Source organism: Castor canadensis, chromosome 7, assembly GCF_047511655.1.
Source record: "Castor canadensis chromosome 7, mCasCan1.hap1v2, whole genome shotgun sequence".
Lineage (NCBI taxonomy): Eukaryota > Metazoa > Chordata > Mammalia > Rodentia > Castoridae > Castor > Castor canadensis.
The window spans coordinates 109,556,071-109,583,658 of NC_133392.1; the positions used below are offsets into that span (position 1 = coordinate 109,556,071).

The 27,588-nt window shown below is 41.9% G+C and overlaps 1 protein-coding gene across 1 annotated transcript in view; it reads right to left on the reverse strand.

Moving 5' to 3' along the window:
- The window catches only part of Ak4 (adenylate kinase 4), a 122,572-nt gene extending 95,321 nt beyond the window's left edge, over window positions 1-27,251 (reverse strand). The window contains exon 1 of the mRNA XM_074079882.1: window positions 27,068-27,251. Coding sequence (XP_073935983.1) covers window positions 27,068-27,236 — 169 coding nt within the window. The 5' untranslated portion in view covers window positions 27,237-27,251. The remainder of the gene's footprint in view (window positions 1-27,067) is intronic.
- Window positions 27,252-27,588: the final 337 nt, after the last annotated feature.

Consider the following 27,588-nt stretch of genomic DNA (forward strand, 5'->3'; position numbering starts at 1 on the left):
AACAGACAAAAAGTTAATATTTGTTAATGTTCTAATAAATAATTGTGCATCTCTTTAGCATTGTCTGAAGGCCATGTCTGCCTTGTGGTTATTGAGCTCCACAGTGCTGGCACAGTGTTTGGTAGACACTACTATGTGGGATAGGCTCTTTAGCTCTTTTTAACCACCTCCCTCTGTTCAAGAACCTACTATGGCTCCCAGTGCTTTCTCCACCAAATCGAGTTTCTCTGTTAATTTTAAGTCCTCAGTAACCTGTCACATTTGGTTTCTCCAGCCTACGCTTCTCAACAAAGGCAACATCACCCCCAAGGGGACAAATACTGTTGGGGGGCGGGGGCTGGAAAAGAATATTCTTTTTATGGCTACAGAACCAAAAAGTACATAACTGAGATACTGAGATACAATATATTTATGATATTAAGATTTCATTGGAGGAGGACTGGGGGCACAGCTCAAGTAGTAGAGTGCCTGCCTAGCAAGTGCAAAGCCCTGAGTTCAAACCTCAGTGCCACACACACACACACACACACACACGAATTCACTGGAGGAGGGTGATGAAAAATCATGTCTGAAAAGTTTCTTGAGCCAAGGAGCATTCATAAAGAAAAGTTTAAGAAACACAAATGTGACCTTGGTTCCTGCAAAAGAAAGACCACTCACAGCACAGGGGTGGAAGAAATCATTGCCCTTTCTTGACCCTCGGTTTCCTTAGCAATAACATGGAGGGCACATGCCTGTGGCCTTGAAGGCCCTTTTCTGCTGAGTTGATCTCCCTGATACTCAGGGGCCTCTTAAGAGCTCAAACAGAGCCCTCATTCCTTCTATGTGCAAATTTCATCTCCTACACTGGTCTTTCAGTCCCTTCCCACACCTTCCTAAAATTACTGGATTCTTCCCTTTTTGAGGCTCCACCTCCTTCCCAGAGCCTCCTCTATCACCATTGGTTCTCCAATCCAGGAAGTGCCTGCTGGGGGATGCTGCTAAGATTTGAGTGTTGGTGGTTCCTCGGAGCCTTGGGACATGGGATCTCTGGCCAACACCTACCATACAGTTTGGCTTAAAATAGATGGTTAAGTCTTCACTGGGTGAAGAATGTCATGAAGGAATGAATAAATGATGTTACTGAATCTCTCCCCATTTGCTTCTCTAGCCCCTTCCAAAACATCCAGAGCAGGGAAGCACATGATAGTGAGAGGCTGTTCTTGCTTGGGTTTCCCCAGAAGCAAACCATGAGAGGACAAATGGCGTGCCGATCCTGTCTGGAAAATGGCTCTGGAAAATCCTGGTGGTGGAGTACAGAAGAAAGATGAAGAAGGAAGGATGTCAGTAGAAATTGTGTGACCAAGCCAGTCACCACTACGGACAACCAAAACTCAATTCTGCCGAAGAACTCTGGGAGCCAGCCTAGTTACCCCACCAGCAAGGAAGGAGCTGGGAAACTTATCCACTAAATCCCATTAGTCAAAGGTTGAGAGCCACTCTCCCAGGCGACATTAACTCCAGCCTGCAGCAGGTGAGGACACAGTGGCCTCACCCAGTGGGAGAGTGCCCTTAGACAGAGACCCTGGTGCCAGGGGAAGAAAACAGAGGGACTGCCTCCAACATCCACCTGGAGAGAAAGATAAGCAGTGGGGTAAAAAGAACTGCTGGGTCCTTTCCCTTCTTCCCTTCCCCAGGGCCTAAACACCACCCCCTACAGGTAAAAGTGCTGTCTTGCATCTGTTAAGCTTGCTTGCTTTTTCTTTCTTTCTTTTTCTTTTTTTTTTCTTTCTTTCTTTCTCTCTCTCTCCTCTCTCTCTCCCTCCCTCCCTCCATTCCTTCCTTTCTCTCTTTCTCTATTTTCTTTCTTCATTTCTCTCTTTCTTCCCTTCTTTTTTTCCCTTCCTTTCCCTTTCTTCCCTTTTCTTTTTTTTTGCATACTGAGGTTTGAAATCAAAGCCTACACCTTGAACCACTCCACTAGCCACTTTCTGTGATGGGTTTTTTAGAGATAGTGTCCCACAGGCTGGCTTAGAACCAGATCCTCCTGATCTCTGACTCCTGAGTAACTAGAATTTCAGGCGTGAGCCGCCAGTGCCCAGCTTCCTTCCCCTTTCCTTTCTCTTTCCTTCCTCTCTTTTTCTTCTCTTCTTTCCTTCCCCCTTCCTCCTTTCTTTCCTTCCTTCCTTCCTTCCTTCCTTTTTTGAGATGGGGTCTGTGTTGCCCCCAGGCTGGTCCCAAACTCATGAGCTCAACTGACCATTCTGCCTCAGCCTCCTCCCAAGTAGCTGGGACTACAGGAGTACAGCACCACAACACTCTACTTGTCCTGTGTTTTCTAAAATCTTCCTGAGGTGACAGCGCTTCAGTGAGCACCAGTGCCTATCCCTGGATGGGGCTCCCTGGTATGATGAAGCATCTGTGGAGAGGCAGAAGGCCACGACCATGGGTGGCCATGGTATTATTGCTGTCTCCACTTGATGGATGAAGAACTTTAAAGGTCCTTTAATTAGGGGCAGAAAGGATTCAAAGATAAGCACTTGCCAGAGGCCGGAACTCTTCACTGTTGCACTAGGTGCTCTGCTAAAGACACTGTGGTCTTGCCAAGGGTCTCTACTCCCGTGGCTCCTTCCCGTCTGGTAGGACCAACCAACCCCATCCTGCCCTGCCCCCAGGAGTCCTCTTGCAGCTTTAGCATTCAGAGTCAGAGATAAGGAAACACAGCTGGTTCTGGCAAGAGGCCCTCCACACACATCCCCTCTGAAATGGGGAGAAAAGGCCCCAAGACACAGCTCTGCCACTAACTTCCTGCAAGGCCGTGGCCAAGCCATTTAGTCCCTTGACCCTCATTTGCCTTATCTATGACATGGCTAGACCCAAGATAAGACATGTGAAAGTGTTTTGTCAGACTATAAAGTGCAATAAAACTAGAAGATATTATCATTGTCGTTCATAGTGTCCCCTTTCCCTGAATGGCTGATGCCCTGGCACTTACATTCTCTTCCATTTGCCTTTCAAAGGACTTGGCCTTCTCTGCAGGCCCCCCTGCCTCTGCTCTGGTTTTCTCCCATCCTCCTACAGCTCTTCCTTTGGGACACTGCTCCAAGGACCTCTTAGGGGAATTTCCTCCTGACCTCCACCCTCAGCAGAGTACATGTTCCACCTCTGTGGAACCTTAATTCCCTGAACTCCCCTTTGTTGCTTGTTGCTCTCTTTGTCTTCTCCCATCAAAACTGCAAACTCCTACAAAGCAGGGGACTTTGCTTTTATGTCCTTACACTCAACTCTGTTCTGACACATACACAGTGTTCAATATGTATTGTTACATGAATGAATGAATAATGAACTGGTGTGAGTTAAGTTTCCTCAACCATGGTGTAAAACTACTGTGTATGATGAAAGAACACTAGACTTGGAATTGGGGGACCCGAATGCTCATAGTAGGTTTGGAGATGAACCTTTTAGCAGCAGCATCAAAAACCACTCCTTAACCTGAATCCAATACAGCTCAAAATGCCCAGAGCACTTGCTCCAAAGTTTAAGTCAAATTCCAGATTGTGAATTCCTACAATTTCGACCTCACAAAATGCCATTTGCTGCTCAAAAAATGGCTGCTGTGTCACTGACCTCCCTTTGCCTGTTATGTTCTTCTCCAGAGTTGAAGTGGTATTTCCCTGCTGGGTGAGTGGCTCTTCCGTTGCCACTTAGTAATCACTGGAAATGTCTATTGTTTTCATTTGGTGGCTTGATTAGACAGTGGTGTTTATGCAGCCTCAATGTTCCAGACACTCCACATGTAGTACAGCATTGTAGAATCAGAAGGAGCCTTAGAAATCCTGGCCTTTGGACAGGAGTTTGGTCCTGGTTCCTTGGACCACCTGTTTTTCATCTATCGAATGAGGACAGTCACATTTCACAGAATTATACTGAGTATTAAATAGGGCTAAACACTTTTTCTCTAGGAACTAAATCAGTGGCTTGTGTATTTTATCCCAGCTATTCAGGAGGCTGCTTCAGGGACGATCACAGTTGTAGGCAAGCTGGGCAATAAGACCCTATCTGAAAACACTAAACATAAAAGGGACTGGGGGCATGACTCAAGTGGTAAAGCACCTGCCTACCAAGTACATGAGGCCCTGAGTTCAAAAAAAGAAAAAAACACCAAAGAAAAAGAAGAAGAGGAAAAAGAAGAAGAAGAAGAAGAAGAAGAAGAAGAAGAAGAAGAAGAAGAAGAAGAAGAAGCAGCATAGACATAAGAAGACTGGATAGTTATTTTTCTTCCTCTCTTCATTTTATGGATCATCAAATTAAGTCCCAGAAAGTCAGAAGCAACAATAAAAACCCTTCAGTTAGTATCAAGATCACTAATCTGTAAACACTCACTCAGACTTTAAACTCTTAACGTCTTTGTTTCAAGTCCAAAACTATTTCTTTTTCCTAGACAATGGGAAGATGTGTCAGTTGGTGAACTGCCAAGCAAAGAGCAGCAAGCGATTGAAAAAGAGGCACACAGCTCTCTGTCAGAGAGCAGACATGGATCTCCACCACAAGCACAGTCAGTTTTCCTCCGCTGCCCTGACGCCAGGGCCAGGCTCTCCCACGATGCAAGTTTAAAACTCAAGCCTTTGTATAAAATTGTGCAAAATGCATTTCCCTACAACAAACTCCCTTATGCACCGCTGCCTTCCACATTGCTTTCTAGATTCTTCTTGGCCTTTGCATGGGGTTTTGGCACCTCCACTTGAGGGCAGCCACCTCCTCAGTAGATATCCTGCCCTCAGTCTCTCACCTCCCAATTCATTCTGGCTGACATCAGAATTCTTTCTAGAACACAGCTCTGTCCTGTCACTCCCCTGCTCAAAACCCCTCAATGGCCCCCAATTTCTATAGGATAAAGTACAGACTTTTTAGCACAAGGAAAACATGAGTGCTTTTCAAAATGCAAATACGTACCTCTTTAATAAATGTTGCTGGGGAAACTGGATATCTGCACGCAGAAAACTGAAATTAGATCCATGTCTTTCACCCTGTACAAGAATCAACTCAAAGTGGATCAAGGACCTTAATATAAGACCTGAAACTTGAAGCTAGTGCAGGAAAGAGGAGGGCATACACTGGAACTTATAGGCATAGGAAATAGCTTCCAAAATAGAACTCAATTGGCTCAGCAATCAACAGAAAGGATTGACAAATGGGACTACATGAAATTAAAAAGCTTCTGCACAACAAAATAAATGGTCTCTGAATTGAAGAGGCTGCTCACAGAATGGGAGAAAATCTTTGCCAGCCATCAATCTGACAAGGGACTGATAACCAGAATATACAGGGAGCTCAAAAAACTAAACTCCCAAAAATCAATGACCCAGTGAAAAAATGGGCAAATGAATTGAACAGAGCCTTTTCAAAGGAAGAAATCCAAATGGTCAAAAAATACATGAAGAAATGCTCAACATCCCTGGTCATAAAGGAAATGCAAGTAAAAAAAAAAAAAGGCATTAAGATTCTACCTCACTCCTGTTAGAATGTTATCAAGAACACAAATGACAAGAAATGTTGGCGAGGAAGCGGGGGGAAAAGGGATCCTCATTCACTGCTGGTGGGAATGTAAGCTAGTACAACCACTATGGAAAACAGTACAGAGGCTCCTTAAAAAAGTAGAAATAGATCTGCCATATGATCCAGCAATCCCACTCTTGAGGCTATACCCAAATAAATGCAACACAGGTTACTCCAGAGGCACCTGCACACCCATGTTTATTGTGGCACTACTCACAATAGCCAAGCTATGGAAACAGCCAAGATGCCCCCCTACTGATGAATGGATTAAGAAAATGTGGTATCTATACACAATGGAATTTTATTCGGCCACAAAGAAAAATGAAACGTTGTCTTTTGCAGATAAATGGATGGAACTGGAGAACATCATCTTAAGTGAAGTTAGCCAGGCTCAGAAGGCCAAAAGCTGCATGTTTTCTCTCAAGTATGGAATATAGACCTAACACAAATGCAGCAATATTATGAAAAATAGGTCACGCTAACAGGAGGTCATATACGAGAGGGTGAGAGTAAAAGAAGGAAGTTAAGAAGGTAAATATGGTTAATGTACTCTCTATACAAGAATAAACATAGAATTTTTAAACGTATTGAAATCATGATAAGAAGGGGACTAAGACAGAAAGAAGAAAAATAGAAGGGATGAGCCAATTTGGGTTATAAAACATATATACATGGAAATGTCACAAGGATACTCTCTGTGTAGCTATCTTATACAAATAAAAATGTCGGGTTTTTTTCTTTTACAAATCAGAAAGCAAGAGGGCAGAACAGGTCCTGCCTGCGGCGGGAGGGGGGGGTTGTTTGGTACCACTGGGAGGGAGGAGGAGATGGGGAAAGGACATAAGAGGGTGAATATAGTGTAAATACTGCGTACTCATGTATGTGAATGGAAAAATGATATCTGCCGAAACTGTTTCAGGAGTGGAGGGAAGAAGGATAAAGAAGAACCATAGAGGGGGTGAATTTAAATATGATAGATTTGATACATTGTAAGAACTTTTGTAAATGCCACAGTGTACCTGCACCCAGCACAACAATAAAAAAAAAAGGGAGAAAATAAAATAAAATACATGCACACATCTGGCCAGATCCTGTACGTATTGGTTTGCAAAGACTGGTACAACTCAGTGCTACCAAGTAAGTGTCTTAAACCACAGAAATGTATTTTCTTACCATTCGGAAGGCCGAAGCCCTAGATCAAGGCCCAATCATCTCAAGGCCCTGCCTCTTCTGCACCTGCTTTTGGTTTCACTGAGTGTTTACAGAGCTGGTCTCTTCTGAATGTCTTTCTCCTTGACTTGCAGAAGGCCACCTTCTCACTGTGTCCTCATGTGTTTCTTCCTCTGTGCACATGCACCTTTGGTGTCTCTGTGAATTCAAATTTCCTCTTATAAAAATACCAGTCAGATTGGATTAGGGCTAACCCTAATGTCCTCATGTTAACTTAATCACCTCTTTAAAGACCCATCTCCAAAACAATCACATCCTGAAGTAAGGGGGAGAGAGCTAGAGGGTTCAACATTTGTTGGGGGGTGGGGGACACAATCAAACATATAACAATCTGTATCCATTAAATATGGTTGTTCTTGTTGTTCTGCTGTGCTGGAAGTCAAACCCAAGGCCTCACATGCTATGCCAGCACTCTACCACTGAGCCACAGCCCAGCCATCCACCATTAAATACATGTTTGCCTATTTATTTATTTAGTGATGCTGGGAGTTGAACCCCAGGCTTCTCACAGGCTAGGCAAGTGCTCCTCTACCGAGTTACGTTCCCAGTCCCTAAATAAGTTTTAAAATTATGTCCTAGAGTTAGCAGTCTTATAAATTAAAATAGTTCATTATTTTTTAGAGTTGAGATGTAAATTTTCCTTGACGACGAACAGCAGGAATTTGGTACTTTTAAATGCTTAGCTCACTTGAGATGAACACTGAGTGCCGTCGTGCCCCAAGAACAGAGATGCTGGTGGGTGTCAGTCAACAGATCAGAGCCACTGTCAACAAGAACAAGGCCTAATGGGAGGCAGAGACTCCATCTTTTAGTTTTAGACCCACAACCTGATGCCTAGTAGGCACACAATATGGATTTTTTCTTAAGGCAGGGTCTCACTATGTGGTACAGGCTGGTCTCAAACTTGAGATCCTCCTGCCCCACCTTGCTGAGTACTGAAACTACAGCCGTGCACTACCATGCCCAGCTACAGGCTGTCTTTTTTTTTTTTTTTAATACAATTAACTCAATCATTCCAAACCTGCCCTCTCTGTACCTGTTTTTGGTTTCACTGAGCATCATTCTCTTTTCTAAGCTTATGTCCCATTCTTTTGTGTCCTGGCTGCTCTCTCATCCTTGAGTGCAAACTTACTGTTTTGACATATTTTGTAAATAAACACTCACTCTGTGACTCTCATAGGACCACGTGCCTTTTACTATTTAGTGACTATCTTGCTGTATTCTAAAGGGCAGTTTTCCTACTGCCTCACTAGATTTTAAACTTCTTCAAGACAAAAAAAATGTTTGTCACATAGTAGGGACTAAGTAAATGTTAACTAGGTACAATTCCACAGAGTGGCTTGTGAGGTGGACACACACAGGGATAAACACAGGGAGTGAATTTGCCTCTACCCTGTGTTTTCCCAGACCCAAGAATATTCACACATCCATCCTGACTCTGAGTCAGGGCCTCATGCATGCTAGGCAAGCACTGAGCTACATCCCCAGCCCCTATCTCAGCTTTCGTGCTGAAGCTATGTTCATCTTGGGCACCCCCAGGACTGGGGGAATAGGGTCTGGCTGGTATTGCCCAAAGTGGAACTCTTCTAATGAGTGATCTTTGGTCCAGAACTTCCCAGGGGATCATCCAAGACTTTCTCAGTTCTACACCCCAGTCTTTCTGCACAACCCTACTTTTTTCATCTTTGTATTTTTTACAGTCATTACCCTCAACAAACTCCTAAGTCCAGCTCAGTGGGCTCTACTGACAGGGTTTTGCACCTACACACACAGACACACACACAAGTGCATGTGTGTGTATGCATTTTTTATTTTCTTTTTCTTTTGGTAAAGGACCCATAAGTAAGACAAGCACCTGAACCATCAGTGCAGCATTGAAGAACCTACTCACATAGCTAACACATGCCAAGCACCTACTTTGTATAGAAATACTGTCCCTGCCACCAATAAAGCCCAGTCTAATAATGAAGACAGAGAGGGAAACAGATCAGCAAAATATGTTGTGATATTTTTGTGTATATATGCATGCTTCTGATTCTTTAAGTAAATGGAAACCTCTAATGGGTTCCCAATATTCCTGTCCTAATGTTTCCTTTAATAGAGTAAGCATTCCTCTAGCAATTTTACCATTTTTACTTTTTGAAGTATTTTGATACTGACACAACAAAATTAAACTTGAATCCATGTCCAACCGGGAAACTGTAATACATTCTAAATTGGAGGTTTGAATTAATGAGTTTCTGAATAATAGAGTTGGTCATATTGTCCTCAGTATTCTAGTTACTGATGCTTTGTTGGTTTTGGTCCTGAAATATCTTATGATCAGCAAAATTAATAATGACAGTAATGATTGAGTCCAGAAATAACAGGACTAAACCCACAGTCACAATGAAATCTGTAACAATCGTGAGCCTCTGCCCATACCTTAAACCTTAGTGCACCAACTACACCTGTACCTACAAAACCACAGCACACATTGCTACTGAGCCAAGTTCAGTAGCATCAGTTGAATTTCCCATCTTCTAAGAAACTCTGAAAGGATTTGTTGCCACCTTTGGGGAGTTCACAGCAACGTGGAAGTTGAGATATGTATTAATCTTCTGAATCACTGCTTAAAGGGTCTGAATGGTATCATTGACACAGACATACCCAAGTCTACCAGCATTATGGCATTATCCTTTTCTTTAATATATATATATATATGGGTTTTTATTTTATAAAATAAGTTTTTGGCTATATTGGGAATGAATTCAGAACTTTGTACTCCTAAGCAGTCCATCTACCACTTGAGCCATACCTCCTGTCCAAAATAATAGGTTTTTCGTGATATTCTCATTCATGTATACAATGTTCTTTGATCATATTTACCCTCCATCACCCTATCTTGCTCCCTTCCTCCACACCAGTAGTCCCCTCCCCCAAATAGTTCCCCTTAGATGATCATGTCTTTCTCTTTGTTTTTAGTCTGGATTATACATATGAGAGAACACATGTGATATTTGTCTTTCTGAGTTCAGCTTATTTCACTTAACATGATGGCTGGCCTTGAACTCCTGATCCTCTTGTCTCAGATGCCCTAGTGCTGTGATTATAGATATACACCATCACACCAGCTATATGGCCGTGTGTGTGTGTGTGTGTGTGTGTGTGTGTGTGTGTGTGTGTGTGTATACATTCTCTATCAAATGTGGGTTTTACTCAACTGACAAGAACTTTCTTACAGCTGCACTTGTGGACTATCATATGGCAAAAACAAGTTTTTTTCTCTAAATTTATATATACATTTTGTTTTTTGTGGTGCTGCGGTTTGAACTCAGGGCTTTGTGTTTGCTAGGCAGGTGCTCTAATGCTTGAGCCAATCCTCCAGCCTGTGTGTGTGTGTGTGTATGTGTGTATGTATACATACACAGATATATACATACATATATATGGATATATAAATGGACCATCAATGACAGTGAAAAAGGAAGGAAAGGGAACTACTTAGTGTTAATAGCACTTACCATGTACCAGGTTCTATGCTTTATATTAAGCATCTAATCGTTGGAATAATCTTTTTGGTAATTATCTCCATTTTGGAAAAAGAGAGCAAATAAAACTGACAGTTCAATCCTAGCTACTTGGAAGGCTGAGATCGGGAGGATGGAGGTTCGAGGCCAGCCTGGGCAAATAGTTCACAAGATCCCATCTCCAAAATAACCAGAGCAAAATGGACTGGAGGAGGGGCTCAAGCAGTGGATTTCATGCTTGGGAAACCCTGGGTTCAAATCCCAGTCCCACCCCCCAAAAAAAGCCACAGTTCAAAAAGATAGATAACGTTTTTATAACAGTGCATAAAGACAAAAGATAAAAATCTAATATGTTTGCCTTGCAGGGATTTATATTATTTGCACACAGACATTTATTAGAAAATCTGACATGTAGTACTTTGAGAAAAGTACATCAGGAAATTAAGCCTCAATTTTTAATTGTTATAAGGCATTGGCATTGTCTTGTGGAAGTCATACTTATAGGATTTGGGATTTCTCTTCTACAGACTTAAGAGTGTTGTGACTTGCACACTGTGTCTGGCTTCTACCACAGTGGGTCCTGGATTCCACATGACAGCTGATTGCTGACAGGCAGACTATTTTCCCATAGAAACAGCTTTGTCATTGGTGGTTGCATTCCTGAACTACATACAGTCCCAGCATCAAATGAGTGAAAAAGAAAAAGCAGGGATAAAAACAAACATATACCTTCATAGTCATTTTGACAAGTCAAACTAAGCTTCACAGCTTGTAAAATGAACACAACTTTCCAAGGGTTGCTCTCCAGGGAACTCTTACAAAGTACATATTCAATCTATATAGCATATGGATCTGGGGTATCATAAAATGAATCCAAGTTTAATAATCCAGCTATACCATACATTAATTAAACACTTAATATTTTGCTTCCATTTTAGAGTTTCAGAAGGGATTTAAAAGATTTAAATGAGCCATAACTCTGAACCAGCTATTTAGTTACCAAGCAAAGTGATCAGGGGAACACAATAGATCCAATGTGTGTAAATGTGCTCAAGCTTTTGAGAATATTTTGGCATGGAGGACATGCAAATGCATACAAGATGAATATAAATAATTATCAGTGCAATAAACACTGCCTATCATGCATCTGTTAATGAACATCTAGCAGAGCACCTGCTTCTTTCACTCAATCCTCACCACAAGATTGTGAAGAAGACACTGTTCTTACGTTTATTTCTGGACAAGGAAACAGGGGTTCAGAGAAATTTGATAACTTATCTAAGGATGAATAGCTAGGAAACAACAAGGCTGGGATAAAAGCCAAGCTGCTAACAGAGAAGCTGTTAACCCCCTGCAAATAGTTAATGACTGCTATAGTTTGCATCTTAAATGTCCATCAGAGGCCTGTGTGTTAAAGGCTTTGTCACCAGTTTAGTGTTACTCAAAGGTTGTGAAAACTAGGTGGTGTTAGGAAAAGGCTGGAGAGAAGAACAGAGACCTCAATGGAGTTGAATCATGCTTTATTAGCAAGATAGAAGGGCGTCTGGCAATCCCTGGGGATGACAGTGAGAGAGTGTGCTGAGCAGGGCGGGCTGTGTTTTCAAAACCAAGGTAGAGGCAGGAACAAAGGCAAGAGAATTGGGAATGTAGCAGGTTTCAAGGTTGTCTGGGCAGTGCAGAATGTTTCAGGGCTTGTGATCCATGCACGCACAAATAGTTTCAGTGCAAGTTCAGAAGATAGAGTTTCTTACAGGTGGGACCTAGTGAGAGTCATTCAGGTCATTGGGGGCATGGTTTTGAAGGGGACAATGGGACCCCAGCCCCTTCCTCTGTCTCTCTTTCATGTTCTGGCCAGAACTATTTTGCTCCACCATATACTCTCACCATGATGTCATGAACTAAAAACCTCTAAAACTGTAAGCCAAAATAAACCTTTCCACTTTTTAAGTTGATTTAGCTCAGATATTTGTTATACTAATGGAAAGCTGACTACCACAATGAGTCACTATCTTGAACATTGCTCTGTGGCAGGCACCACTCTGAGGGAATTCCTTGTATTTAGTCATTCAATCCTTATGACAGTCCTCTGAGGTGGGTACTATTAAGCTCATCTCACAGTTGGATGAAAGGAGTCACGGATAAGTCAATGCGTGTGTAACTATATAAGCAACCATTCCTAAAGAGTGCTAATTACTGATCAAAAGCAACCAGGGATTATATGCAAGTATGGAAAAATTACAATGCAGACTCCCATATTATATAATTAATATGCACTAGTAAACAGTGGGGAAGCCAGGTGCCAGTGGTTCATACCTGTAATCCTAGCTACAAAGGAGCAGAGATCAGAAGGATCAAGGTTTGAAGCCAATCTGGAAAACAGTTAACAAAACCCTGTCTCGAACCCAACACAAGTGGTGGTTCAAATGGTAGGGCACCTGCTTAGCAAGTGTGAGGCCCTGAGTTCAAACCCCAGTAATACCAAAAAAAAAAAAAAAAAAAAAGTGGAGAAAATGGCAACAAAAGGAAAGGTCTCCCATGACATAGTTCTCTACCTATTGTCATGAGTTTTATGCTAAAAAATGTACTGCCCAAATATGGGAAAGAATGGATTCCATTGGAATAACTAATACACTGTACAGCAGAATCAAGATCCCAAAATATCTCAGGATAATGAGCTAAATTTAATAAGATGTAACTGTGAGAGAAGTAAACAAAAGTCTTAAACAGGTCCTAAAGCCGACTACATAGGAAGATCGAGTGGAGACTAAATAAATTAATGACACATGTAAAGAGTTTTAAAGTGTTTAACTGACTATACTGTGACTTAAGTAGTGGGTGGTAACTGAGTGGCATCTCTATATAACCACCTCTACCTCTCACACATACATGAACACACTTGTCATTTAGAAATTAAAAGTAAGAACTGTTGGTGGGAATGTAAACTAGCACAACCATTCTAGAAAAAAATTTGGAGGCTACTTAAAAAGCGAAACATTGATCTACCATTTGATCCAGCAATACCACTCTTGGGGATGTACCCAAAAGACTATGACACAGGTTACTCCAGAGGCACCTGCACACCCATGTTTATTGCAGCACTATTCACAATAGCCAAGTTATGGAAACAGCCAAGATGCCCCAGCACTGACGAATGGATTAAGAAAATGTGGTATTTATACACAATGGAATTTTATGCAGCCATGAAGAAGAAAGAAATGTTATCATTCGCCGGTAAATGGATGGAATTGGAGAACATCATTCTGAGTGAGGTTAGCCTGGCCCAAAAGACCAAAAATCGTATGTTCTCCCTCATATGCGGACATTAGATCAAGGGCAAACACAACAAGGGGATTGGACTTTGAGCACATAATAAAAGCAAGAGCACTCAAGGGAGAGGTGAGGATAGGTAAGACACCTAAAAAACTAGATAGCATTTGTTGCCCTTAACGCAGAGAAACTAAAGCAGACACCTTAAAAGTAACTGAGGCCAATAGGAGAAGTGGACCAGGAACTAGAGAAAAGGTTAGATCAAAAAGAATTAACCTAGAAGGTAACACCCACGCACAGGAAATTAATGTGAGTCAACTCCCTGTATAGCTATCCTTATCTCAACCAGCAAAACCCCTTGTTCCTTCCTATTATTGCTTATACTCTCGCTACCACAAAACTAGAGATAAGGGCAAAATAGTTTCTGCCGGGTATTGAGGAGGTGGGAGGGAGAGGGAGGAGGTGGAGTGGGTGATAAGGGAGGGGGTGGGGGCAAGGGGGAGAAATGAACCAAGCCTTGTATGCACATATGAATAATGAAACAATAAAAAAAAAAGAAATTAAAAGTAAGAATATCCTCTGAAAGTTAAGATATGAAATAAGTAATGGGTTAGTGCAAAGACAAAATCCCCAGATAGAAAACTTATTAAAATGATGGGTGTAGCCATCAGTAGGATGGCTGGTCAACAACTGAAGCAAAGATATAGGCAAGTCACAGAGGCAAAGAGGCAAAGAATCCTGGGTACATGGCGTGTTCTTATGACATGTTTATCTTTGTACTAGAGGTGGACATAGCTGACTACAAAAGCTGGAGATCAACACTACTGTCAGAAGTGTTAGAAGATCAACCCGACTCTCAACAGTGTTTGGATATTTGGGGGTTATGGTGTGAGGTGCTAGAAGGAAGGACTGAAATAAAGTGAGCGAAGAGTTTAAAAGCTATAGTGAATTATAATTTTTAAAAGGTATTGTGACTCTTAGGCAACTTGATCTTGTAAGTTAGAAAAAAAAAAAACTTGAATAAATCTACCAACAAGGGCTGGTGGTGTGGTCTAATGGTAGAGCCTTGTCAGCTTGCACAAAGCCTTAGGTTCAATTCCAGCACTACAAAAAAAATAAAGGACAACAAAACACAATGAAAACTGTGGAACAATACAGGGTAGGGAAGAAAGGTAAAGAAAAGTAATACAAGGGGTTAGACTGATTAAAGTACAGGATATTTACAGGTGAAATCCCAAGGCAAAATTCCACTGCAATGAGCAGACGCTTAAATAATAAAGGACAGGGATGTAAAACAGATCATGATTAGGGGACAGCACTGACAGGAGGAGGAGGGTGAAGGAGGGGGAACATGGTTCAGGTACTTTCTATACATTATGAACATGGAACACTGAAACCTGCCAAAGTCATTTCAAGAAGAGGAGGGGGAAGAGGGAGAGTAATGGAGGGGATGAACCAAACTAGGGTACTTTGTACTATATATAGAAATGTCACAATGAAACTCCCTGCACAACTAATATGTAGTAATAAAAACATTAAAAAAGAAATTTCCAAAAAAAATACTAGCACTAATAAGATTATTTAATGAGTTTACATGATAGCAAATTAATATATAAAACCCAACCGTATTTCTAAAAACTATCAATTAAAAATGCTAATGAATGAGAAGTACAACCTAGTACACTGAAAATACTGAAAGTATTGTATTGTTAAGAGAAATTAAAGTGAATTCATGAAAAAGAAGACATACAATATCCATGGGATGGAAGATTCAATATTGTTCAAATTACTAACATTGATAGACTCACCAGAATACCTATCAAAATCCCAATAGATTTTTTTTGTTTGCTGTTTAACTGACAAGGTGTTCCTAAAATTTTTATGGAAGTGCAAAGAATCTATAAGAGCAAAGCAAAACAGTACTCCAGAGGCTGAGGCAGAGCTGGGAAACATAGAGAGAGCCTGTCTCAAAAAAAGAAAGGAGACGGAGAGGGGGAGAGAGGGAGAGAAAAAAAAGGAAGGAAGGAACAGAAGGAGAAGTAGCTGCTAGGTGTGATGGCACACACTAGCACTCAGGAGGCTGAGGCAGGAGGATCACAAGTTCAAGGCCAGCTTGGGCTATGTAGCGAGATCCTGTCTCCAAAGAGGAAAGGAGGTAGGAGGAAAGAGAGAGAGAGAGAGAGAGAGAGAGAGAGAGAGAGAGAACAGATACTGACACACTTACTACGGTAGCTAAAAAAGATTGACCAAGTGTCGTCTAAGATATGTGGGAACTTACACATCCCACACACTGCTGGTGGACTGCTGGTGGGTAGGAATGCACAATGCTACACACATTTTGGAAAATGGGCATTTTCCTTCCTTCTCTCCCTTCCTCCTCCCTCCCTCCCTCCTTCCTCCCTTCCCTCCCTCCCTCCCTCCCTCCTTCCTCCCTTCCCTCCCTCCCTCCCTCCCTCCTTCCTTCCTCCTTTTCCTCCCTCCCTCCCTCCCTCCCTCCATTTCTTCCTTCTTTCCTTGAGATGGTAATTTCGCTATGCTGCCCGGGCTGCTTTCACACTCCTGAGCTCCATGGACCCTCCCACCTCAACCTTCTGAGTAGCTAGGACTACAGGTACATGGCACCATGCCCATCTTGTCCAGCACTTTTAAAAACTTACACATACACTAATCATTGAACTTAACAATTCAACTCCTAGGTATCTGCTTGAGAGATAAAAATGCACGTACATATAAAGATTTTCATAAAAATATTTATAGCAGTATTTATTCATAATGGAAATCAAGAGGACTGCGGTTAGAAGTCAGACCAGGCAATAGTTTGAGAGACCTTATCTCAAAAAAATGACACAAAAAAAGGCTGGTGGAGTGGGGTAGGCCCTGAGTTCAAACCCCAGTACAGCCAAAAAACTTCTAGGGAAGGCAAAACCTTTAGAGACAGATTAACGACTGCCTAGGGCCAGGGGTAGGAGTAGAGATGGACTGCAGACAGGCAAGAGAGAGGTGTTAGTGGTAATAAAAGTATAGTAAAGCTGAACTAATTATGGTGATGGTACTACAGTCAGGTAAATTTATTAAAATTTAGCAAAGCTTACACTTAAAACGGTAATCTTTATCTAAATTAATCTCCAACTAGGGGTAAAGTCCCATGGTAGAGTGCACGCTTAGTATGCATGAGGTCCTGGGTTTGATCCTCAGCACCAAATAAATAAATAAAATTAAGCCTCAACAAAGATGTTTAAAAACAAAACAGAACACTATTGTGTCTTCATGGCAACTCCTCTGAAGTAGGTGGTGCCTGAGCACCTCTGGGGGTTCGAGTCTCCTTGAGCTCTCCTCCCACATCTTTCTAAGGCCTTATAGGAGACCTGAACTGCACAGATTAGCAAGTGGCTCTAACCTGGGAAAGGATAATCTTCCTCTTGGTGGAGGCTGAAAGAAGACTGACAACAGAGTCCATTTAGAAGAGCAAGAACAAGATGGTGATGGCTTTAAGTTCATGTCCTAGTCACTCATCATTCTCCCATCAAATACTCATGGTCTTTACTATGCTTAGGACTGTTGCTATGCAACAGTGAACACTACTGACAGGGCCCTTGCTCTCACAGAGCTCTTATTCTAGCAGTATAAAGCAGACCATGGATGGAGGGATGGGTGGATGGAGGGATGGGTGGATGACGGATGGCTGGATGTAGGCAGAGGTAGATAGATAGATGATAGACAGGATGACCTCATAGAATGACTGAACCACAAGAGGGAGCCAGTTGAGCAAATACCAGAGGGAGGAGCATTTTTAAACACTTTTTTTTTTTTTCTTTCAACTGTTCCTAGCCTTTGAAGTCCTCTATTCCCTGTTCACCTGCTTAAATTTCAGGGGCAATCAATCTTTACTCCTTACACTCCCTTGACCACTTTAATCCTGTTAGTCTGATTGGCAAAAATCATACTCCAGTTAAATTTAACCTTCCACTTATACCATCCCACACTGGTGGTGGCTAGTGACAGCTAGAAAACATGAGTGTATATGCACGCACACACACAAGGCTGTCCAGGCTTACTTTAAACTTGTCACACCTTTACTGTTTTCCAGCTAACGTCCTGTATTTCCCTAGTCTGCTCACTTTCCAACTCTGTAAAAGATTATTTCACCCCTATTCTTCTCATCTCCCCCATCATCCCCCACTAATAACTATGCTTCTTTCCTCATTGAGAAAACTGAGGAATCTGAAGAGATCAATCGCCCAGTCTTACATTTGTGTGTGCACACAAGTGCAGCCTCTTAGGCCCTGCCTTACCTCCTATATTCGAAGACTTCACAGTGTGTTCGATCCCACTCTCTGACTCAAGAACACCAACCCAACCAGCAAATCCTCCCTCTGTTTCTCACAGCATCAATTTTTCCTTTACTGGATATTTCTATCAGTATAACAACCAGGCTATCATTTCAGCCATTTACAAACAAACAAAAATTGTTTCTTGCTCCACTCATGACCACCTTGCTTCCCTGTAGCCCTTAGAGCCAAACAGTTTTCTGATTTATTCGCCTCTTATTTCCCTTCTCCTGTTCTCTCTTAAATTCTCACTTGAGCATGGGCGTTCAAGACTAGCCTAGCCAACATAGTGAGACCCCCATCCCCCCCCTCAAAAAAAACAACCTCTTCGATCTAGCTTTGTGACATCGCTGAATTAGAACTGGTCTTTTAGAGCCTCCTCTCCCCAAAAAACCAAACAATCAAAAGCAAAACTCTTCCATAAAAGTAAAAAAAAAAAAAAAAAAAAAAAAGAGGCAGCTGTAAGGGAATCCTGAAATACAGCAACTGGATTGACTACCAGTATTATGAGAATTCCAAGCACCAGGGGCTTGCAGCTGCAATCCTAGCTAGTTGGGAGGCTGAGATTGGGAGGACAGAGGTTCAAGGTCAGCCCTACCAAACAGTTCAGGAGACCCCACCTCCAAAATAACCAGAGCAAAATGGGTTTGCCTCCCCTTCCTATACAGTCAGTGTAAGAACCTAACATGTGGTCAGCACCAGGAGGCCAAAGCTATTCTTTTTTATAAATGGTCTTGCCAGCAATTAAACATACTCACCTCAGGCAATTTAGAAAATCTACCTACAGTGGTCTGCTTACAGAAGCACTGTGACTCACCTTAGGGAGATGGTCTCAGCTCCTTTTATGGCCAAGGTACTTCTTATTGGCGACAACTATCTGTTCAGTGCTTAGACAGGAAATCTCAGAGGATAGTGCACATCAGCGTTTAGCAAAATGCAAGTCAAGACCCATTAGAAAGGTATAAAATTAATTTTGACTGGTGATTAATTTTTTTAAGTGAAATAGAATAAAAAAAGAAGAGAAAATATTGAGTACATTATATGACTCAGCCTAAGACACAGTTGTGATGTAACTCTAGGCTACGTTATGCACCCATTTTCAAATGTCTCAAGTAGCCTGTTACAAACTAGCCTGTTACACTGTGAATTTTGAGTTAAAAGAGGATGTAATTTGAAGAGATTGCATATTTTTCAAAGTCAACATCATGATTTAAACATGGAAGTATTACAATTAAATGTTTGAGAATTAAAAAAAAAATACTTGTGAAGAAGTATGTCCTGGATCATAACATTTAAAACTTAATAATTAAAGTCATTCGTCCTCTCGTATTGCAATAACCCACATGGCAGACTGCACTAACATAACAAGAGGACAGGCTGGGTATTTAGCTCAGAACAGCACTTGCCTCGCACACTTAAGGACCCAGATTTACTTCCCAGGCATCACACACACACACACACACACACACACACACACACACACACACTAGAAGCCATTTGGAAAATTTCCACATCAATTTCAGTATCCCAGGTCATTTACATGAACAGAAACAAAGAAATCCCAGGCACGTGAGAGGGAGGGGCTTTCACAACAATGTCAGGAAGAGCTAGAAATGTGGTCCTAATTTAAATTGCCACAACAGAAGTTTTACACTTTAGAAGTCACTTTCACAAGATTGAGGAAGACTATAGAAAGTGCAGAGATCTCCCATGCTCATGGATTGGTAGAATCAACATAGTAAAAATGTCGATACTCCCAAAAGTAATCTATATGTTTAATGCAATTCCCATCAAAATTCCAATGACATTCATTAAAGAGATTGAAAAATCTACCATGAAATTTATATGGAAACAAGAGGCCACGAATAGCCAAGGCAATACTCAGTCAAAAGAACAATGCTGGAGGTATCACAATACCTGACTTCAAACTATATTACAAACCAGTAATGATAAAAACAGCATGGTACTGGCACAAAAACAGACATGAAGACCAGTGGAACAGAATAGAGGACCCAGATAGGAAGCCACACAACTATAACCAACTTGTCTTTGACAAAGGCGCTAAAAATATACGATGGAGAAAAAGCAGCCTCTTCAACAAAAACTGCTGGGAAAACTGGTTAGCAGTCTTCAAAAAACTGAAACTAGATGCATGTATATCACCCTATACCAATATTAACTCAAAATGGATCAAGGATCTTAATATCAGACCCCAAACTCTAAAGTTGGTACACAAAAGAGTAGGAAATACTCTGGAGTTAGTAGGTATAGGCAAGAACTTTCTCAACGAAACCCCAGCAGCACAGCAACTAAGAGATAGCATAGATAAATGGGACTTCATAAAACTAAAAAGCCTCTGTTCATCAAAAGAAATGGTCTCTAAACTGAAGAGAACACCCACAAGTGGGAGAAAATATTTGTCAGCTACGCGTCACACAAAGGACTGATAACCAGAATATATAAGGAACTTAAAAAATTAAATTCTCCTAAAACTAATGAACCAATAAAGAAATGGGCAAGTGAACTAAACAGAACTTTCTCAAAAGAAGACATTCAAATGGCCAAAAAACACATGAAAAATGCTCACCATCTCTAGCAATAAAGGAAATGCAAATTAAAACCACACTAAGATTCCACCTCACCCCTGTAGAATAGCCATCATTAGCAACACCACCAACAACAGGTGTTGGTGAGGATGTGGGGTAAAAGGAACCCTCTTACACTGTTGGTGGGAATGTAAACTAGTACAATCACTCTGGAAAAAAATTTGGAGGCTACTTAAAAAGCTAAACATTGATCTACCATTTGATCCAGCAATACCACTCTTGGGGATATACCCAAAAGACTGTGACACAGGTTACTCCAGAGGCACCTGCACACCCATGTTTATTGCAGCACTATTCACAATAGCCAAGTTATGGAAACAGCCAAGATGCCCCAGCACTGACGAATGGATCAAGAAAATGTGGTATTTATACACAATGGAATTTTATGCAGCCATGAAGAAGAATGAAATGTTATCATTTGCTGGTAAATGGATGGAATTGGAGAACATCGTTCTGAGTGAGGTTAGCCTGGCCCAAAAGACCAAAAATCGTATGTTCTCCCTCATATGTGGACATGAGATCAAGGGCAAACACAACAAGGGGATTGGACTTTGAGCACATGATAAAAGCGAGAGCACACAAGGGAGGGGTGAGGATAGAGAAGACACCTAAAAAATTAGCTAGCATTTGTTGCCCTCAAGGCAGAGCAACTAAAGCAGATACCTTAAAAGCAACTGAGGCCAACAGGAAAAGGGGACCAGGAACTAGAGAAAAGGTTAGATCAAAAAGAATTAACCTAGAAGGTAACACACATGCACAGGACATCAATGTGAGTCAACGCCTTGTATAGCTCTCCTTATCTCAACCAGCAAAAACCCTTGTTCCTTCCTATTATTGCTTATACGCTCTCTACAACAAAATTAGAAATAAGGGCAAAATAGTTTCTGCTGGGTATTGGGGGGGGGAGGGAGGGGGTGGAGTGGGTGGTAAGGGAGGGGGTAGGGGCAGGGGGTAGAAATGACCCAAGCATTGTATGCACATATGAATAATAAAACAATAAAAATTAAAAAAAAAAAAAGAAGTCACTTTCACAAACTTCACTTGCATTTCTGGTGCTCCCATTTTAGTAAGCAGGACAAGAAGGGCACAACTTCTACAGAAAGTATCTGGTTTACCCATTTTCAATCAGGAATCCAGACAGCAGCTAAGGTGAAAGAACCTTGTGCACACACCCAGAGAAAGAGCTAGCAAATGTGAAAAACTGAATGTGGATCCAGTTAAGTAGACTGGGGATCAGGGAAGAGCTCTGGTTCTAGAAGGGAGAATGAAGAGGATAAACAAAGACAGGGAGAAGCCCAGAAAATTGTACAAGTCACACAGGTGGGCAAACCTATCCTCTGCACATTGGATTCCACATTCACACCTGCAGAGTTGCAGAGCTCCTTGGGACTTTTGAAGAAGCAGCAAGGAATAGCTTGTGGATGAGGAACAGGCAGGTTATCAAATGCTTACCAAGGCATGAAGTGCCAGTTATTCAATTAAACTTGCAAGGGGAGGGAGTGCTGCCAAATAAAATACAGAATTCATGTTAAATTAAGTTTGGATTTCAGATAAACAATGAATAATATGTTGTAGTGTAAGTATGTGCCATTCAACAGTTGGCAACTCTATGCCAACAAAAATACTGTTTATCTGAAATTTAAATTTGTCTGGGCATCCTGTATTTTTATCTACTTAATTTGACAATTCTACATGTAGGTCTCTTAGGATAAGGCTTGGAAGGCTTAGCAGAGCAAGAACATAGGGTCTCACTGTGTAGCCCAGGCTGGCCTTGAATTTATGATTCTCTCACCTTGGCCTCCAGAGTAGGTGGAATTTCAGGCATGTACCATTGCACCTGCTTCATGAAAGATTTTTGGCAGGGGGGAGGATGGGACTGGGCTTTGAACTCAGGGTTTCTCAGTTGTAAAGCAGGTGCTCCACTGCTTAAGCCACACTGCCAGTCTCATGAAAGGTTTTAAACTAGTTAAACATTTAAATACACGTAATGACTTTTCCACAAATCCATTTAAATTTGGGTTTTTGTTTTGGTTTGCTTTGCTTTGCTTTTTTGGTGCTGGGGATGGACCCCAGGGTCTTGAGCTACATCCACAGTCCTTGGTTTTTGAGACAGGGTCTCACTAGGTAGCCCAAGCTAGTCTTGAACTCTCTATGTAGCTTAGGTTGGCCTTAAACTTGAGATTCTCCTGCCTCCCTGATTTCTGGGATTACATGTATGCGTTCCCACACACAGCTAATCACACACTGCTTAAGGAAGCTAAGCACTAAGTGTATATATCAATGTCCCAATAGACCAAGCCCATCGTATTGTCCACCATTACATTCCCAGTAGATGATCAATAAATATTTGTTGAATAAAGTACTAATAGATTATGCATTCCTGAAGAGCAAAGCCTGTATCATTGTCGTCTTTGTTTCTTTAGCACCTGACCGAGGGCTGGGAATAAGTTCCTCAGAAAGTGGTTCTTGATTAAAGTGGTTTAATTAATTAACAACCAGAAGTGCTTCCTCATAACTGCATTTTTCCAACATTACTTCAAAGACACAAACTGGCGTGTTTTTCATACAAATGCAAAAGAGGCTTAGCTTTTTCTACTGCTTTTAGAAAAGTACACAATTATACTCTACACAATTATACTGATCAGATGGAGTTCCAAAGGTAATATTCTGATTTATGTGAAAATGTGTGTGGGTGAAGGGGAGCATTTTCTAAACTGCTTCTCTAAGATATATATGGATACTAATGAATTTAGAACTTTTTTTTTTTTTTTGGTGGTACTGGGGTTTGAACTCAGGGATCCATGCTTGCTAGACAGACAGGAATTCTACCACATGAGTCCCTCTTCCAGCCCATGAATCTAGATCATAATTAAGTATTTCTCAAGCAGAGCACCATTAAATAGTAGGCAGTGCCCTTTTTCTTCATTCCACCTGTGTTAATCTAATTACTTGTATTTGTGTTTTGGCTAAAGTGTGTACTTGTTCTTTTAAAAAATATATTAGTGTTGTACTGGGGGTACATTGTAACATTTACAAAAGTTCTTAGAATATAGTTGAATTCACCCCTCCATCAAAGTGTGTACTTCTTGAGAGAAGGGCCTAGTCTAACTTATCTTTATAGCCACAGAATTTCACTAGCACAGTAAGCCCACCTTATTTGTGGATCTATTACACATAGTTTTGACACAGCATGGTCAAAATAAATAAAACAATTTTTAAAAAATCAAAAGAAGTTTTAGCCACAAAAATTTCAAATGCTCACATGTACATGCTGCAGTTCAGTTGACATAGAGAAGCTTTAGCTGTGTTATCCTCAGTTGTGTTTAAATAACTGTGTGATCTGCTGAATACTTCTCTGCCCTTCATTTTGCAAAAATCTGCCTCCCAAAAAGCAAGTGGTTCCCAAAAAGCAAGGTCAAAGTTAATGTGCTTAATTTAAGTAAAAATTATAGATCTGTTGAAAGGTGGCATGTCTTTACCGAGTGTTTTCTCTCAGTGGTGGTCTCCTTGGAACCATATACCAGTGGATATCAAGAATCTATCCTAGAAGATTTGTTGACTTTTCAGGAGCAATGAGCCAAAAGAGAGAAATGAATTCTGGAAAATGCATAGGGTAAATGAAAATGCAGTTAAAAACTTCTTAGACACCCTTTATGAAAGATCATGTTCCAAGTATCATGTTAGGTGTTTACATATATTTGATTAAATTTCAATCTAAAAAATTCTTATGTACTGTTCCAATTTTAGTACACGTGCTACTGATGTAAGCACCCTAAAAATTCTTCCATAAGCCTGGAGCTATTATGTTCACCTTATGTATAAAGAAACTAAAAATCACAACTAATAAGAAATTCATTCAGCCAGGTGCCAGTGGTTCACGCCTGTAATCCTAGCTTTTAAGGAGGCAGAAATCAGGAGAATCATGGTTCAAACCCAGTCCAGGCAAATAGTTCACAAGACCCTATCTTGAAAAAAACCCATCACAGAAAAGGGCTGGTAGAGTGGCTCAAGGTGTAGGTATGAGTTCAAGCCCCATTACCACAAAAAGAAAAAAAAACTTTAGGTTGGCACAGTGAACAGATTAGCAGAGCTAAGGTGAGCACCTTAGCCTCACTGTAACACTAGGAACTGTTGCTTTTTCAAGTGTATATTGGAGAGATGGAAGAAGATTGTTGGGGTTCCTGTAATCAGCAGCTATGTGGTACTTCTGAGGACTAAAGATTGACTTTCAAAATAATATGGGAGTACACGTGTATAGCAGACAAGAGATACAGAGGTGTTTCCTATAATTATACCTTTTGAGTTATGCTCCTTTTTTCTGTTCAGTTTTGCATTTATGGGAACAATTTTACATTGATGATGTCTAGGCTTCATCTCCACTTTGCCCGAAGTTGATAATACTACACTTACATTATAATTACAGTTGTTATCTGGGATGGCACAAGTGGGCTTTAACATGTCATCTGCCCTACCTGTAGGCATACAAGCAGTCTGTGCTCAGCTATTCAATGGAAACTTACTAGTCCAGATGTATATAAACTCACCTGTGACAATCCAGACAATCACATGCAACAATTATTCTCCAGTTTTTCGTGTTTTTTACTTTTTTGTTTGTTTGCTAGGGTTAGAACTCCAGGCTTTGTGAGCTTGCAAGGCAGGTGCTCAGCCCTTGAGCCAAGCCCTTAGCCTTTTCCAGTTTTCAAAATTGTAAATGTGCACTTTCTGTACTGATCCTGTCCTTGGCAGCCAGTGTATCCCAGGAAGAACCAGAATTGCTGTGGGTTAGGGTTGCAGCTCAGTGTAGGTAGAGTGTTTACCTAGCATGAGGCCCTGGGCTCAAACAACCCCCACCACCCCACCCCCAACATACCCTAAGAAAAAGCTGTTGTCTGTGACGGTTTGGCTCCAGGGAGCGCAAAGTTAAATCACAGTTTAAACTTCACCAAACTTTTGCAGTCTGTGAAAGTAAAGGCAACTCCCATGGGGAAAGAAATAACTAATTTATTTATATGAATTAGAATTTAAAGAAGAGGAACCAAATATAGTAAAAGGGGGGGGGGGAAGCAGTTGATTAAAAAAACAAAACTCAGGAGAGCAAAGTATGTTTTGCCTGGCTCTGTAACTAAAGAAGCCTGCCAAAATGGTCTGCAAAGGTGTAAGATTCAAGAAACATCTCCAAGTGTTCTACCTTCACTGGAAACCATGCAAGAAATTTCCTAGAGCTGGTCAGGATGGAATTGTGGAAAACATCCCCTGCAGGCCTTCTTTGATTATCCACTGCCAGGCAATGTGCTAAATGAGGGATACAAGATGAATATGGATGACTCTGGTCCTCAAAACTACCCCCCACCACCACTTCCCAAGCAGTGGGAGATACAGCAACTGCTCTGCGTGCTGAAGTGTGGAAGGCACCATGAAATACATAAAAAGAACATAGTGCCACAAAGGAGAGAGTGATCAACTCTGTGTATCTAATAAAAACCACTCACAGCCATCATGTAGCAATGACAAACTTCTAGGGAAAGGTGAAGCTGGATCTGAATTAACACACATATTTGAGTCAAATCACAAGAAAAAAGGATGTGAAGAAGCAATCTCACCGCAGTCCTGAGAAGGGGCTGACCTCCTAAGCGTTCTCCATCTTTAACTTCTAGCTACAAAGCAGAATCCCTGCCGCACATTGCTAAGCAACTCCCTCTGTCCATCCCCCCCTATTCTTCCCCCTACCCTCCTCAGGAAATGTCAGGCGAGAAAGGCTCAGTCCAACCTGGGCTCTAATTAAATGTGTGACCTAGAGCGACTCCCATGTCCACCCAGGGCCTTCGTTTCTTCTCCCTGTAAATTGAGGAGACATAGTCAACTCTAACGTCCACTTGTGAAATAGAGGCAAAAAACAAAAAACAAAACAAAACAAAAAACCCCAGAAAGGAAACTCAAGAAATACAAAAGTGAAAGTGCTCGAAGGAAATACAGTAGTAAACAAAAGTACAAATTCTACATCTCAGTGGAAAACGTGGCAGAGTTCCAAATATTTTGTTTATTTTTCAGCAACCATGAACTTGGGAAAGAATGAAATGCTATCACGGCCTCTGTGAATAAGATCGGTAAAACACGAATCCACCTTGCTCTATGGAACGGCCTTCTGAAACAATCCTCTCTGATGCCGAACAACCACTTAACTTAAAATTTTTTTTCCCTAAAGAAATCCATTCATGATGAATGGTCCGTCCCAAAGAACCAACCCCTACCGAACAGCACACAAGGGTGTGTCCCGCTTTTGGATGAGAAGAAAAGGCAGAAGGAAGGGCAGATTGGAACCAATGTTAGATTCTGCCTGGGGTTGTCCCGCTGTTGTAAACCACAGCCTCGAAGCAAACTGTTTTAAAACTTAGGAAATACGGAGGCTTTTAAACATTTCCCCCTGAAGGTAAGAGCGAGACTTCTCTGAAGAAGGTAAGCTAGAGCGCGGGCTCTGGCGCGGCGGGGCGGGGGCTGGAGAAAGGGACCAGCTGACAGTTTCCTCGAGCTTTGGAAGCACGAATGGAGCCAGCCCTGGCGACTGCCACAGCGGGAGGTCGCGATCCGGACTCACCGGGATCACCGGGCTCCCTCGGGTGGGAGGATGCTCCGGGTCCTCCCTTCTTCTTGCAGCATTGAGGGGCGCAAGGGCGCGCACGCGCGCGAACACACACACGCACGCACGCATCCTTCCCCTGGAGTTGTGTCTCGTCTCCCTTTTGTTTTTCTCCCTTCCCGGTCATGAGACCCGGAAGTTTTTTTTTTTTTTTTTAATCGTGTCTCTCTCCCTTTTCCAACCTCCCTCCCCCCCCCAACTATCACATGGCAGAGATAGAATAAAAACAGAAAAATGGCGACGGTCACGTTGTGGCGAGCCTTGCTGCGTCATTAGACAATCCTCATGCAAATAGCGGGAAGAACAAAGGAGGGGGGGCCCGGGACCCCCCAGGGGCGCAGGTGGGTGTGGGGCCGGGCGCAGGGGCGGCGGAGCACGCGCGGGGCCGGGCAGCGGCGGCCACGCGGGGATCGGAGAGGCCGTGTGGCCGGCCCGAGTGCGCGCAGCGCGCCGCGGTGGAGCGCGGTCTGCTGCGCTCC